We start from the raw sequence: 12,784 nt of genomic DNA, 5'->3' as shown, positions 1-12,784 counted from the left end.
ACGGGGCGCTCCCGGCGGGAGAGGATTCCCGGCAATAGGTAGTCGCGCAGCGCCGCGCATTGCGGGGCCGGCTCCGCGTGTGCGCAGCCCGGGAGGAGCAGAGCGCACCTCGGCGGGACTGGCCCCGCCACCGTCTCACCCCTCGATCCCGTGTGCTGAGCACCTTGCATAACATGTCTCTGCCAACTCACGCTTAGCAACAATTTTCTGATCGGTTCTCGTGTTTTTATTTGGCCTTCCTTTCAAAGGATATGGTTCAGGTGTGTCAAGCAGTAGTAAAATTATTTAGCAATTAGTGGTAGTGAATTTGCATCAGCTGTGCTTTTGTGTGGTGGTTTGTGCTGCTGTTACGTAAACCCACATTAGAACAGGGTTGCTTTGCGTCTGTGCCAAACCCCTGCTTGTCTCTTTCTCAACCTGGAATACTACCTAGACCATTGTCAGTAACTCCTAAATTGTTCTCTTCCTTTAACCCTCTCCTGTGAGGCAGTATTCCCAGGGAATACACCAGTCTCTTGTTCTGTAGCTTGATGAATGCAGTGAACCACTTGCTTGCTTTGCATGGAAGCCCCGTATTTAAATTCTCCCTAACGTATTTGCTGTATCCTTTCACCCTTGCAGCTTTTGTTTCAGGGCGTTTTTGACCGTGTTGGGCCTGAGGGCAATGCGCTGCCTCTGTTTGGGAGCTGTTAGAGCTGTTCTGTTGTGTGGGTTCCGTGCTTCCCTGATGGCATTCCTTCCTGGATTCCCTTCCGGGGAGGGCTATGCTCTACGTGGGAAGCAAGAGCCCATGAAGCCCACGTGGCCAGGCAGCCCCCTGCCCTGTCCCCATGTCCCCAGACAGCCCCCGGCCCTGCCACCGTGTCCCTGTCAGGCTGTGCTGCAGCGGGCTCGGCGCCGGCAGCCGTGTGCCCCTGTCCCCTAGAGCTGCCTGCTCGGGGCTCTGTGTTTCTTCCTCACGTGTTAAGACATGAGTTAGAAGCATCGTTTCAGTCTGACTCGCTAGAGCTGGGCAGGTTGGCGGAGGCCTTGGCTTGCAGGACATTGCGGGGCTGTGCAAGGGAGCTGTGAGCAAGAGCGGCATGCCACGAGGTGCAGGGGGATGAGCAATGTACAGAAAAAACATAAAACATGCCACGGAGGAACCAGGTCACTTGGTGAAATAACCTGCTGCCTGAGCGTAGAAAGGGGGAGAAGAGGTAGCGCAAGAATGGAAGAAGAGGTAACGTTGAGAGTGTTTGAGGTATTTAATCAGGAATGTCCTTCTTTTTTGCTGAAAAAGCTCTTTGCTGCTTGTCTGAAGTAAATCGCTGGTGGTGGGTGCGCAGCCGCCGAGGCAAAGGTCCCACAAAGCCCCCTTCTCCTGGGGTCTCTTGGGGGTGGCCGCAGCGCGCTCCCTCCAGTCAGTTCTGGGAATGCTGCTGGTGTTAACTGCAGAGGCTGACAAAAGGCAGAGGTACCTGTMACCTCCAGCCTCCTTAGCTGCAAGTCACCTCTCTCTTTTGTACTTAAAACACTTACTGGTTTTGATGGGAGAGTACTAGGGAAAAGAGTCTATCTAAAACTCCAGAAAGGCTTCCTCTCAAACCACACAGTTCATGTATACCCACAAATAACGATCTCCTCCTCACTCAGAACAGAAAGGTGCTGTTCGAGGACATGGACATGGGGGGCAGGTGGTGATCTCCGCAGCGTGCAGGACACTCGGGCCCAGTTGCTCACTGGTTTATTAACTTCTTCAGCGACAGCCTGTCCTGACGCTGCGTTTAAGTGATGGGAAGTCTCTATATCCACTAACGATGAACCCCCGAGCAGATAATGGGTAAAGTTACTGTTTTGTTTCTGCAAGAGCTGCAGTTTGCTTTTATCTTCATTTCTGCACCGTTCTAGTTTTGCGTGATTCTGGCACGTGTGTTTTCCTGCTTCAGACACGAGCGAGTCCCCAGACCCGGTGAAGCTTTGAGGAGGGCTGGCAAGGTCTGGCAGCGTGTCGGGGGGTGGCTGCGTTCGTGCCGCTCCCCTCCGTGTGTCTGTGCTGACGCCGGGGTTTTCCAGCTTTTATTTTGGAGTAGAAAACCCACAGTTGGTGATGAGGGGAGAAAAGGAAAAAATGAAATATTTGCTAGAGTTTCATCTTTTGTCATTTCTCATGGGCATAATACTAAGGTTATTGCTTATGATAGAATTTTGATTTTTGTGCAGAGTGCAGTATCTTTAATTAGTAGATTCAACAAGCACACAATCTGTGGTCAAAAATTGCCTGAAATGGCTTTTTTGTTTTTAAAGAAATACTGTCTGTGAGATGACGTAGTCTTATGAATAAAATATATGAACAAAAATGAATAATGTATGTGCAATGTGCATATATCCACATACATATAAGCCCTGGGGTTGGGTGAACAACAGAGACAGAGTGATAAAATCAAAGCTGACTCACAGGGAGACCTGTTGGCGACGGAACAGGTTTCCCGAGGCCCTCTGAGTTGAAACCATCGCTCAAGCGAGTGTCCCGCTGCGCTCCTGGGAGCTTCTGGATACCCTGGATGAAAATGCACCTGCTTCCAGCTGCTCGTTCTTCATAAGGTGTGTGACGGTGGGTTTTAGTACTTAGTTTTATACTAAAAGAAACGTCTGTAATGTTGTAGCTTTCCTTCCTCTGTTCAAATCCTTTTCAAGCATTTGCTCCTTTCTGTTATCAGTCTTTCCTTAGTTCTTGTTATGCCACCAAACATCATCTCATAGGTTTTCTCTAATTATCATTTACCATTTTTAGGTGAAGGAAGGAAAATGCTGTCTGGGTAATAAGGAATTTGCGAGCAGGTCCCAGAACAGCAGCCCCACAAACCAGGCTGATCGCAGCAGGTTTCCCCAAACAAACAAAAAACCAGCCATGTGCCCAGTATCTATATTGTCCATCTCATATTTAAAAAAATCTTGGTACAAAGTTTCAGTGTCTGTTTCTACTACATCTGGATTTTTAAAGTTTTTTTCCCCTTCACTTTACCAGAGGTGTTTTGTCCATAGCCACATTGTTGTCACCTGAATTTAGCCTCTTGCAGGTGGGAARTCTGAGTCACCTCAAGCACCCCATGTGCTGGCATTGCCCAACTGCAGCACCTTTCGAGGTGGGACCTTTCTGCAAGGTCTGAAGCTGGTGTCTTTAGCAGCTCGTTAGGCGTTTGTGTCTCTTATTAGCTTGGTTTCGATTAGCTTGTGATGATGGTGGTGACTGGTGCTGCTTTCATGAGGCTAGTGAGGGCAAGGAAAAGTGAGAGCAGCCCCATCCTCCTGGAGCAGAGCCGCTCCAGACCGGCACTGACGGAAATCATTCCCTCACGTATGTAATGTTGGAGGCCCAATAAAKTTCAGGTACTGTCCGGTAAAGTGAGGTCCAGTGAAACTCTTTGGTCTGGAGCAGTTGTACACACTGATGGGCTTGAAGTACCTCAGTGAGATAGAAAGCCAAGCAAAGTTTAGCAGGGTTAAGTCTCATCATTATTTCCTTGGCTCACTTACAATGATTCATCTCTTTCAAGTATTATTTTTTAATGTCATGAGGATTTGAAAGCTTGCTTTGTTCAGAAGATACCTCTTTCTCTAGTGTTCCTATGTATTCCATATACATCTTGTTACTGCTAAAATTTCATACCCCATTTGAATAATATATGATCTTTCTCTTAAATTTTGGAAGCAAATCTAGTTTTATTCTACCCTTGTTTCCTTRCAGGAGCTCTTATTACAGGCAGATTAGTTAATGAGTGCATTATTAATGAAGGGTGATACTTGTTAAAGCATTTGGCTGGGATCGTTGACCGATATGAAGTGAGCCCAGAAAAACAATATCCTGCCCGGGAAGYGCTTTGGCTGGGGCTGAATTTGGTCGCTCCCTGGAGCGCTGCAAGCAGGGAGGGAGCAGCATTAACTCGCTTATGAGTTAACGGGGTGCCTGTGAGAGCTCCTTACCACAGGAAAAGCTGCTCAGAGCTTGGCAGTGTGTCTGCGTGTTCGTTGTTTTGGGCATTGGTGGGCATGAGAAAGCTGATGTTTCGGCTAAGAGATCCGTGAAYGTCAGCATGAGCTTTTTTAAACGGAGCTCTTGACAGAGTGATGCTCTGGAAAAGGCAAAGCCATGGCCGTGTGTGCTACCTAACCCACTGTTGCTGTTTCAGGTTGCTCTGAAAAACTGCCAGGCAGCGTTTGACTGGATCCGTGGTGGTGGCCCTGGTTCCTTGCCTTGCCGAGTGAGCGACCTGCTGCACGGCAGGGCTTGCTTGCAGAGTCGGGCATACGGGGCAGATCCTTGTGCAGGTGGACGCAGGGAAAGGTGCAGCCCGGGCTGGCTGCCCCTGTGCTGAGCTTTGGGACGGGGGACAGGAGCTGTCCTCCCAGTGCCAAACTGTGCAAAAGCTGTTCCCAAAGGTGAGCCTGCGATGAAAGGTCATTCTCAAAGCTGTTGGAGCAATGGGTCGGATGTGAGCCACCCTGTGCAGGTGTGAGCGTGGATACAGGCACCGAGGGCTCTTTGGTGACTTGGGCTGCCTGCTCTTTGGATTACACTTCAGCAAGTGTCTGCTCCATCACTGTGCTTACCTAGCGGGTAAAGACTTTATTTCCTGCTGCCTTTTCATCTTAAAATCTGTTATTGGCAGGATGCTGTAGCCAAAGGTGGCAGGACAAATGCTCCTCTCTCTTTTCCAGGGAAAAACGCAGCAGAGCAGTGGTACATCTGCTAGAAAGCCCCGAGCGGAGGCTCTGCAGCCCCGTGCTGGGCACTCTGCTGGGTAGCGCCCGTGCCCCCGAGCGAGCCCGGCTCCGCTGCGGGCGCCTCGTGCCCGGGGCCGGGGGCAGAGCTGCCGCGCCRGGAGCTGCTCCCCAGGGTCCCGCTTTGTCCGCGGCTGAATCGCTCCAACCAGTTGTAGATAACCAAAAGGGATCCTGTGGATCACTGTTCCTGGTTACAAGGTTTAGGGGTTGCCCYTGGGGCAAATAAATAGAAGGAAATGCCCCAAGGTTTCACTTATTTCCAGTTAGCTGGTGTTCGCCTTGAAGCAAAAGCAGACACAAGTCAAGCTCTGAAAAACTTGTACYTGAGCTTTTTGCCATTTAACCAAATAGTTTATTGGTAAAGTTAGGCAGGCGATGTTAGATGTGCTTAACCCTATTCTCCTGCTCTTTGCAAGGTTAACGCCCAGCGGGTGGTAGTTTGCAGGCAGCTGAGGACATTTAGCTTTTGAAGGTAACCAGGCTGCAGGGTGGRTTGCCTGCGCCCAGACCAGGGTGTTTGTCACCTGTCCCAAGGGAAAGTACCGCTGGTCCCACACCTTGTCTGAGCTCGGGGTGACCGTCGGCTCTGCGAGGTGGCGGCAGCCGCTGCAGGGCAGCTTGGTGCAGTGGGTGCCGGGCTCAAGGGTTCCGATGGTCGGAACCAGAGTTCTGCTTTCRTGGCTTATCTGAAACGAAGCGACCCCCCCCGCGTCCGCAGCACTGGCAGAGCCTCTTGCCGGGAGTTTTATTGCAAAGCAGGGATTGTAGTAAGACCTGTATTTGGGAATGCAGAAGGTTAATTTTTCACTCTGTAGTTAGATGTTAACTCTGTCCTTCCTCATGCTAGGTTGTCTAATTAAAATAAAGCAAGTTATGAATAATAATTTATAGAAGAGTGGAAGGTTTGGAGGYCCCTATAGAAAGTAGAGAGTTCTCAGCACCATAGTCCAATCTGAGTAATGAATGGGSATGCTGCAGATGGTGTAGGAATGTATATTTTTAAGAGAAGAARCGAAGACTTAAGACTCTTAAATTCTCTCTGTATTTTATATTGGTGGGAAAAGGGGGAAAAAAAAAAAAAAACCACCCTGGAACAGTCTGTTGGATACTTTTCCCGGTATGTTAACCATTAGCTACCTCTTAAATAATAGAATAGATTTTGTTCCAGTGTTACATGTACCTCATCTTGGGAATGCCACTGGAAGGTTGTCTGCCTTTGGTGAGGAACAGGCTAAAATTAGACTGATGCTCTTTTGTGTGTCCTCTCAGCTGATTCTTTGAAAAGAGGATTTTTTAAAGATCATGCCTGTAGTTGAAGGAGTTAAGGTTTGATATCAACATCTTATAGAAATCATATTTTCCTGCAGTGTTTCTCTAAAAGTGCTTTACATGCACTAAATCCTTCTCACCCAAACAAGTTTTTCTCAGAACTGTTGGCCTTTTTCCTAATTTGTTTGTTTGCTAATATCCATAGCCATAAATTTTGATAGAATACGAATGATCGTCATGTTGGAAAGTGGCTTTYTTCAAATCACTTATCTCTTTAGTTTTCTCCCCTTCTGCTTTTCTCGCTGCTCTTAGGTCATACTCTGAGCGTGTTTATTTTCTCTTCCCCCACACGTGCGCCATGGCCAGACTATTTTCAGTCTCCATCGTTTTTCTCTCAGATGAGAAGATCAACGACAGGGAGGTGAGCGGACGGAGGGCGTCTCCGTGTGAAGCTCTGGGCAGGCTGGAGCTCCCTGCCTTGGGAAATGGCCAGCTGGAGTTCAATTCAAAGGGAATTGTGTGTGCAGTTTGCAGTGAATGCAGTTAAGTCTATTGCATTTTCTGCAATGCTCGTCTGGGCTCTGTGAGGAATTGCAGAGTCTTTCTCCTGCTCAAATTTGTTTTGCTGATTACTTTTCTTTCCATCTGCGTATTTCAAACAGAGGTTAGATTAAACCAATGTTAGTTGGTTAAATTAAGCTTGATGTGAAGAAGATGATGTTTTCCAAAACCCTTCTATAGCCTGTGTATTTGTAGCTTGTTTAATTGGTCCATTCCGTGCAGGATCAGTAAAAGCAGTGTCCTTTGCTATTACATCGTTTTGAAAAGGGAAGGAGGCAGCGTCTTGTTGGAAGCAGTTTTATCCCCAGCTCCAGCAAACCGAAGGATCTCCCTGTTTTCATCCATGAAAGACCCTTTTGTAAGTGAATGTTATCTCGGTGGGGTCTGAATGAGCGCTGTGCGCTCCAGCACGAGGGTTGTTTGTCTTGAACAACTTTTTTGTTCTCTCTGCTGAGAGCAGATCCTTCCTGAAACAGACCTGGGCTTTTATTTCAACACTGGAAAAAAACCTGTATGCCTAAGTCTGCCAGATACGATGGTCTCGAGTCCACCTGCAGCCTGCATTTGATCATTTGCTTTTAGCTGCCTATCTAGCCTTTTATTTTATTAGGTGGTGATTTTTTTTTTCATTCTTTGAATACTGACTATTGGGAAGAAAAAAAACCTGGTGGCCTCGTGTAATTCCCCTCTTGCTCTTTCCTTTCCACTCCTCCCAGTATTCACAGATGTATTCGCYTTCTCTCTTTCCCTCCCGTGTTGGCTGCGTATTAGCTGACATCTCTGTTGTCCCTTGCTTTTCAGTTGCTCTCTTCTCCCCTTTCACCACCTAATCAYTCTCCATCTTCCTCTGAACTCCTGACATCTCATCTGACCTTTTTGAGGCAGACCAGGTGACAAGAAACTTAACCCTGAAGCAATTTGTCAGGTTGTCACCGGATGGCTCCTTCCCTGCCAGCCGTTAAACACTTCCCTGCTCTGTTGGGCTCCTGCTGCCTTGGTAATTGGCCTGGGAGCTTCGCTGCCTGCCCGCTCCTCAGGGTCCCTTGGGTGCTCACAGGGGCACAGCACAGCATGCCAGGCGTGGACCACTTTGCACAGGGACRGGTCTCGCAAATCCCCTTCCAGACCAGTGGAAGGAAAAAGTAGCATTTTTGCTGTGTCCCCTCACCCGTTTCACGGTTGTGGTTTAGGTGAAGCCCCGCTTGTCCGTCYGTGCCAGCCTAGGGGCTGTAGGAGCAAACGGCGTTACTGGCGGTGCCTGCTGCGGCTGTGCTGGTCTGTGGCAGCCCTTGGCCGTGCCGAGCGGGAGCGCGGGGACGGTTCCTGTCCCTGTCCTCCCCAGGGGCCCGAGCCCCTGTGCGGCCTCACCCCGAGCACCGCGAGTGGGACTGAGGACTGACAGCTATTCCCGACCTAGCATGGGGCAGAACTTTTGTCTTCAGCAGTCTTGTAGCCTAAGAATATATATATRTTCTTTTATATATATATATACATAAAAGAGAAAAACATGCTTGAGATTGAGCAWTACTTGCTGTTTGTTCTAAGAGGATGCTATCTAACATTCAGGTGACTTGTGGTTGAACGCATAATGTTATGCTGTCATACGTAAATGTATAAATAAGGGATTTCTTCTGCCTGAGGAAGAGGCATGCAAAAAAAAAAATGGGGAGGGCAAAAAATCTAAGGATCTTTTTAAAAGCTGCTTCTTAATGAGATGCRTAGGTGAAGAGCTGGCCCGGGCGTCGCTTGCTAAGCCGGCCAGGGCTCGGGAACRTACCCAGCTTTGGAAGGGAAGCCCTTGGCGGAGGCAGCGCGCGGCTGCAGCCGCTCTGCGCGAGCACAGAGGGGTTGGGGCCGTGGTGAGGCCGGCGCCGGGGCCGCCGTGTCCGCCCGTCCCGCCGGGGATCGCGGCCATGCAGTGTCCTGGGACCGCAGGCTGCTCAGTGTCCTGGGCAGCGCGGTGCCCGGGCGGCCGCTGGCTGTCCGCGGCTGGCACCGGGCACCGGCACCGCCTCCCGGTCGAGGCTCGCCGGGCGGCACTGCGTGGTGTCAGCGGTGCCGCGGGCGCTGCGGGCCCGTGATGGGCGCCCGGTGAGCGGGTTGCTATGGAAATCAGCATTAGTTCGGATTTCAGGTGTGTGCTTTTCTTCCTCTCCACGCCAGGGGGAATACGAGAGTTTGTGCCCATAGTTGTCGAGGAATAATGATGGGGGTGGAAAGAGGAGAAAGTGACCCAGGGCGCACAGCGAGACCTTCACGTGGGTGAATTCCAGCCCGAATCCCATTTCTGGGGTGCGTTGGTGGCCCGGTGCGGCTGAGGGGAGCGCAGAGCCTTCCCGCAGCAGTTCGCTCCGCGTGTGCGGTGCTGCCCTGTGCCCGGCCGCCSGTCCCCGCAGCGCGAGCGCCCAGGGAGGGCACCGTGCGAGTGCACCGTCCGTCCAGCCGCGTCCAGCCCATCCCTGCGCTTTGCTTCAGAACGGGCAGCCTTGGCACGCGAGCCTGCGCGGCAGCAGAGCACTGCAAACGATGAAAGAGYGCAGCGTGCCGCGGCTTTTAGAGGACACTTGTGTTATCTGAGGAGCTTATTAACTACTCATTTAATATTTATATCGCTCTGCTAAGAGCTATTATGGGGGGAGATGGTTCCGCTCTCTCATATAGAGACTTGGGCAGTGACCAGCTCTGTCGGCGGCGCGGATCCCGTGTTGGCCCCGTGCTGTGCAGTGTCCTTAGCAGCAGCAGCAACTGGGCTGTCGGGTGCACTGGGGCTGCTGCCCAAGGCCAGGCTCTTGTGGAGCCTGGGTCCAYGGGCGCATACCTGGGGCCATTCTAGCGTGCTGTTTGTCGTCTACAGTCTGTTCAGATTAGTTTTGATTCAGTCTGTTCAGATTAGTTCCCTCCCACAGCAGTTTTCAACACGCCTTCAGCTCGTATTGTGCCTTGAGCCGACAGGACGGAATCTATGTGGAAATGTGGATCTCTAGAAATAGATGCAGGTAACGTAAGCTCCAGGATAACCAAGTGGGGTGCTAAATAGCTAGGACATGAATGGGGCACATGCACTGGAATTATCCAATCTGCTGTATTAGGTCAATTAAGAAAACACCAAACTACTCAGCAAAGTGACTAAGCAAGTGTCACCGAGGGACACGTGGGAGTCGTGTGGGTTGTTGTCCCTGGTGGCAGTTGGAGGGGATGAGCTGCACRTGTGTAGATGGTTTCTGATGGTTTCTTGTGCAGCGTGGCCCTTCTGCCCACTCGCCAGGTGTTCGGGTTCCTTCAGCTCTCCTCATCCTGATATGCTGCTGTGAAGGGCAGTGGTGGCAGCAGTTCAAGTTCAGGTGTTCATGGGCTTACTCATTTCTGCAGCCCATTAGAGACTTCCTACGTCAAGGGAATAGGATGCTGCTTTGGTCCATCACGTGAGCATTTATAATTACATATAGCAGAAAGTTAATGAAGGACTTATTGTGCCTCATGGCTTTGAATTGGGTTTGAAAGCGGAGTCAATGTTCTAAGCTCCTCATGGAGACCTAGTTTTGAATGTGATTTTGCTGACGTTAAATTTATGGAGAGCTGTTTTCCCCCACCTGCAACATGAACTCATTCCTTCTCCTTTAGGAAAGGATTTTGGAGCGCCAGCAGGATGAGCTCCGAGCGGGACTCGGAGACCACCTTGGACGAGGATTCGCAGCCCAACGACGAGGTGGTGCCGTACAGCGACGACGAGACGGAGGATGAGCTGGACGGCCCGCAGCCTGCGGCCGAACCGGAGCAAAACCGCATCAACCGAGAGGCTGAGGAGAAGCGAGAGGTGCTTAAAAAAGGTGATGTTGTCAGAGGAGCTTCGTTTGGATGGAAAAGAGTTCTGAGCTCATACACTGAGCTGTGCACGGGTCAATTTGGGTTTTGTACTTTGTTTGATAGAGTGGGTTTGCAATGGATAGCTTACATAAATTGCAGAGGAGGAAGGATGGTAATTCAGTTTAACACAGGTCAGTAAGAGTATCAACTTATTCTAAACTGTATGCATAAAACTGATGGTGTGTACAGTGATGTGCTCTTAATCGAGGCAAGTGCTTACTGCAGACTGTGGGTGGTTTGAGAGTTGCTCGAGGTAGCGTCAGTCACTTGTCCTCCCCGTGAGCTGTAARTGGGAGCCAGCACAACCAGCTCGCTCTGCTCAGGCCTTTGCTTTCCTTTCTGCACCTCTTACACAAGGGAGATTTCAGCTGCCTTCTAGCCTCATGACTTTCTGTATTTGTAGTAGTTACAGAGTAATAGAAAGTCAGGGTGAGAAGGTACCTGAATGCGCCAGGAAGAGCCTGTGTGCTGCCACCAAAATGCGAACCTGAAGGAGAGGAGTCTCTTTGGCCTGGCTTAGTCCTGCAGTCTGCAACTTTCCTGTTTTTTTTTGTCCTTGCAGTTACTTTTTACTTTACTACCTGATACATATGTAAGGATTTCTTTCTTTCTGTTTATGTGCCAGTGGGCGACAACTGATGACCTTTTGTTTTATAACCATCCATTACATATTCATAGCCTTTTTTTTTTTTTTTTTTTTTTTTTTTTTTAAGTGAGGTGATCTAGCCTATTGAATAAACACAACTTGTTTAGTTTTTCATCACCTGACCAGGCTTCTTATTATGGCTGTTTTCTTCTTTTCCTTTCTTTATTTTGTAGATACAGTACACATTAAAGGAAAAAAAAAAAAGGAAGAAAACAGAACCTCCTACACATTTGATTTCTCTTTCAGAAGTCTAACAAGCTCCTTTTCCTTATCCAAATAAAATTAGGGAGAGTCTGAAGTCAGTGAGATGAATTTTGATTCCACCTCCAAAGTTCAGTCTAACTGTAAAACTCTTTTGTCTCTACAGTTAATCTGATACCAAATTATTATCCAAAATAAGGAAGAGAGTTAGGGAGATGGCAGATTCCCCCTGAGCTCCCAGACTGGTCAAAAGCTTGAAGGAAGGAGGAGCTTTTTGCCATACAAGCCCAATAAGCCACTATCCTAATTATAGGAGTTTAGGGGCAGTCGGCAAATCTTTTTTTTTCTTTTCTTTAGATTTTTTTTAATGTTCTTTTCTCTCTTCTCTCATTACTAGATAATTTTCTGGCATAAATTCATAAATGGCAGAATTTGTAGCCCTGTTGACTGTTCAGTGCCTAATTATCTTTAGGTAACACAGCAAAAATAGCAGCCTCTTCATTCAGCCAAAATGATCTTCCCTTCATCTTCCTTTGAGGATGATGAATTATTGATCCACMTTCCCAAATATTGGTTTAATACAGCTTTTAAGTAGTCTGAAGTAATTTTGTAGGTTTTTCTCCATGGAGGTTTTATTTTAAACCTAATTATCTGGCTCTTGATTTGAGGTGCTGAGGTTTATCAATGTCACAACTTTTTTATAAATGAACATTTTAAAGAAATAGCCTTGTAGCAGTTTCTAATATTCGTCCGTTCTGCCATTTTGGTAAAGTGTAATCGTTTTTCAATTTGCACACTTCAGCAGTGTGTGCTCTTTCCTTGGAAATCCACACCTGGTCCCCTTGCCGTTCTGATGTGAATCAGGCAAGAGCCAAAAGTGCCACCAGGTGCCGGGGCTTGCGCCAGCGATGGAAGGGGCACCCAGGGCATCTTCCTGGTGTGTTTTCATGGCACGGTTTAACACCGGTGCTGCCGCGGGGCCAGGCTTTGTGCCGCGGGTGTGGGGCTTGGGCAGGAGCTCTGCAGCAGCAGCGGGTCACCCCAAAGTGCAGCAATGCAAGTTTGGGTCACCCCAAAGTGCAGCAGTGCAGTGGGGAGCAAAGTCGTGCAGCGGGAGCAGAGATCTGGCTCCTAGGTGTGCCCAAAGGGAACCTGCTTTGCCTGTTGGATGGGGGGGAAACAAAAAGGTTGGCCTGGGCTGGGGGTTGTTTGCCAAGGCCTGGGCAGTCTGCGGTCTGCCCTGCAGCACAGACCTGCGCCCACGTTTCGTTGCTGGTGCCCAGACTGGCGCCCAGCCCTGCCGGCGCCCGCTGGAGCTGTCCCCTCGGTCAGCGCCCTGGAGGCTCCGCAGCGCTGGGCCCTGGGCTTGTGATGGGACCCGCAGCGCTGGGCTGGTGATGGGACCTTCTTGCTGGGCCCTGGGCTCGTGCAGACGGAACAGGCGCTGATGGGACCCTCAGCGCTGGGCCCGGGGCTCGT

The 12,784-nt window shown here is 49.6% G+C and overlaps 1 protein-coding gene across 1 annotated transcript in view; it reads left to right on the top strand.

The window, feature by feature from the left end:
• Positions 1–9,507: 9,507 nt before the first annotated feature.
• ATP8B1 (ATPase phospholipid transporting 8B1) overlaps positions 9,508–12,784 on the top strand; it is a 29,264-nt gene continuing 25,987 nt past the window's right edge. Inside the window, exons 1-2 of the mRNA XM_026042528.1 lie at positions 9,508–9,590; positions 10,216–10,421. Coding sequence (XP_025898313.1) covers positions 9,565–9,590; positions 10,216–10,421 — 232 coding nt within the window. The 5' untranslated portion in view covers positions 9,508–9,564. The remainder of the gene's footprint in view (positions 9,591–10,215; positions 10,422–12,784) is intronic.

This window comes from Nothoprocta perdicaria, unplaced genomic scaffold (genome assembly GCF_003342845.1).
Source record: "Nothoprocta perdicaria isolate Ctin4 unplaced genomic scaffold, notPer1 scaffold_306, whole genome shotgun sequence".
Taxonomy (NCBI): domain Eukaryota; kingdom Metazoa; phylum Chordata; class Aves; order Tinamiformes; family Tinamidae; genus Nothoprocta; species Nothoprocta perdicaria.
The sequence above is the reverse complement of the archived record's forward strand: the minus strand, read 5'-3'. Positions and strand labels throughout refer to the sequence as shown.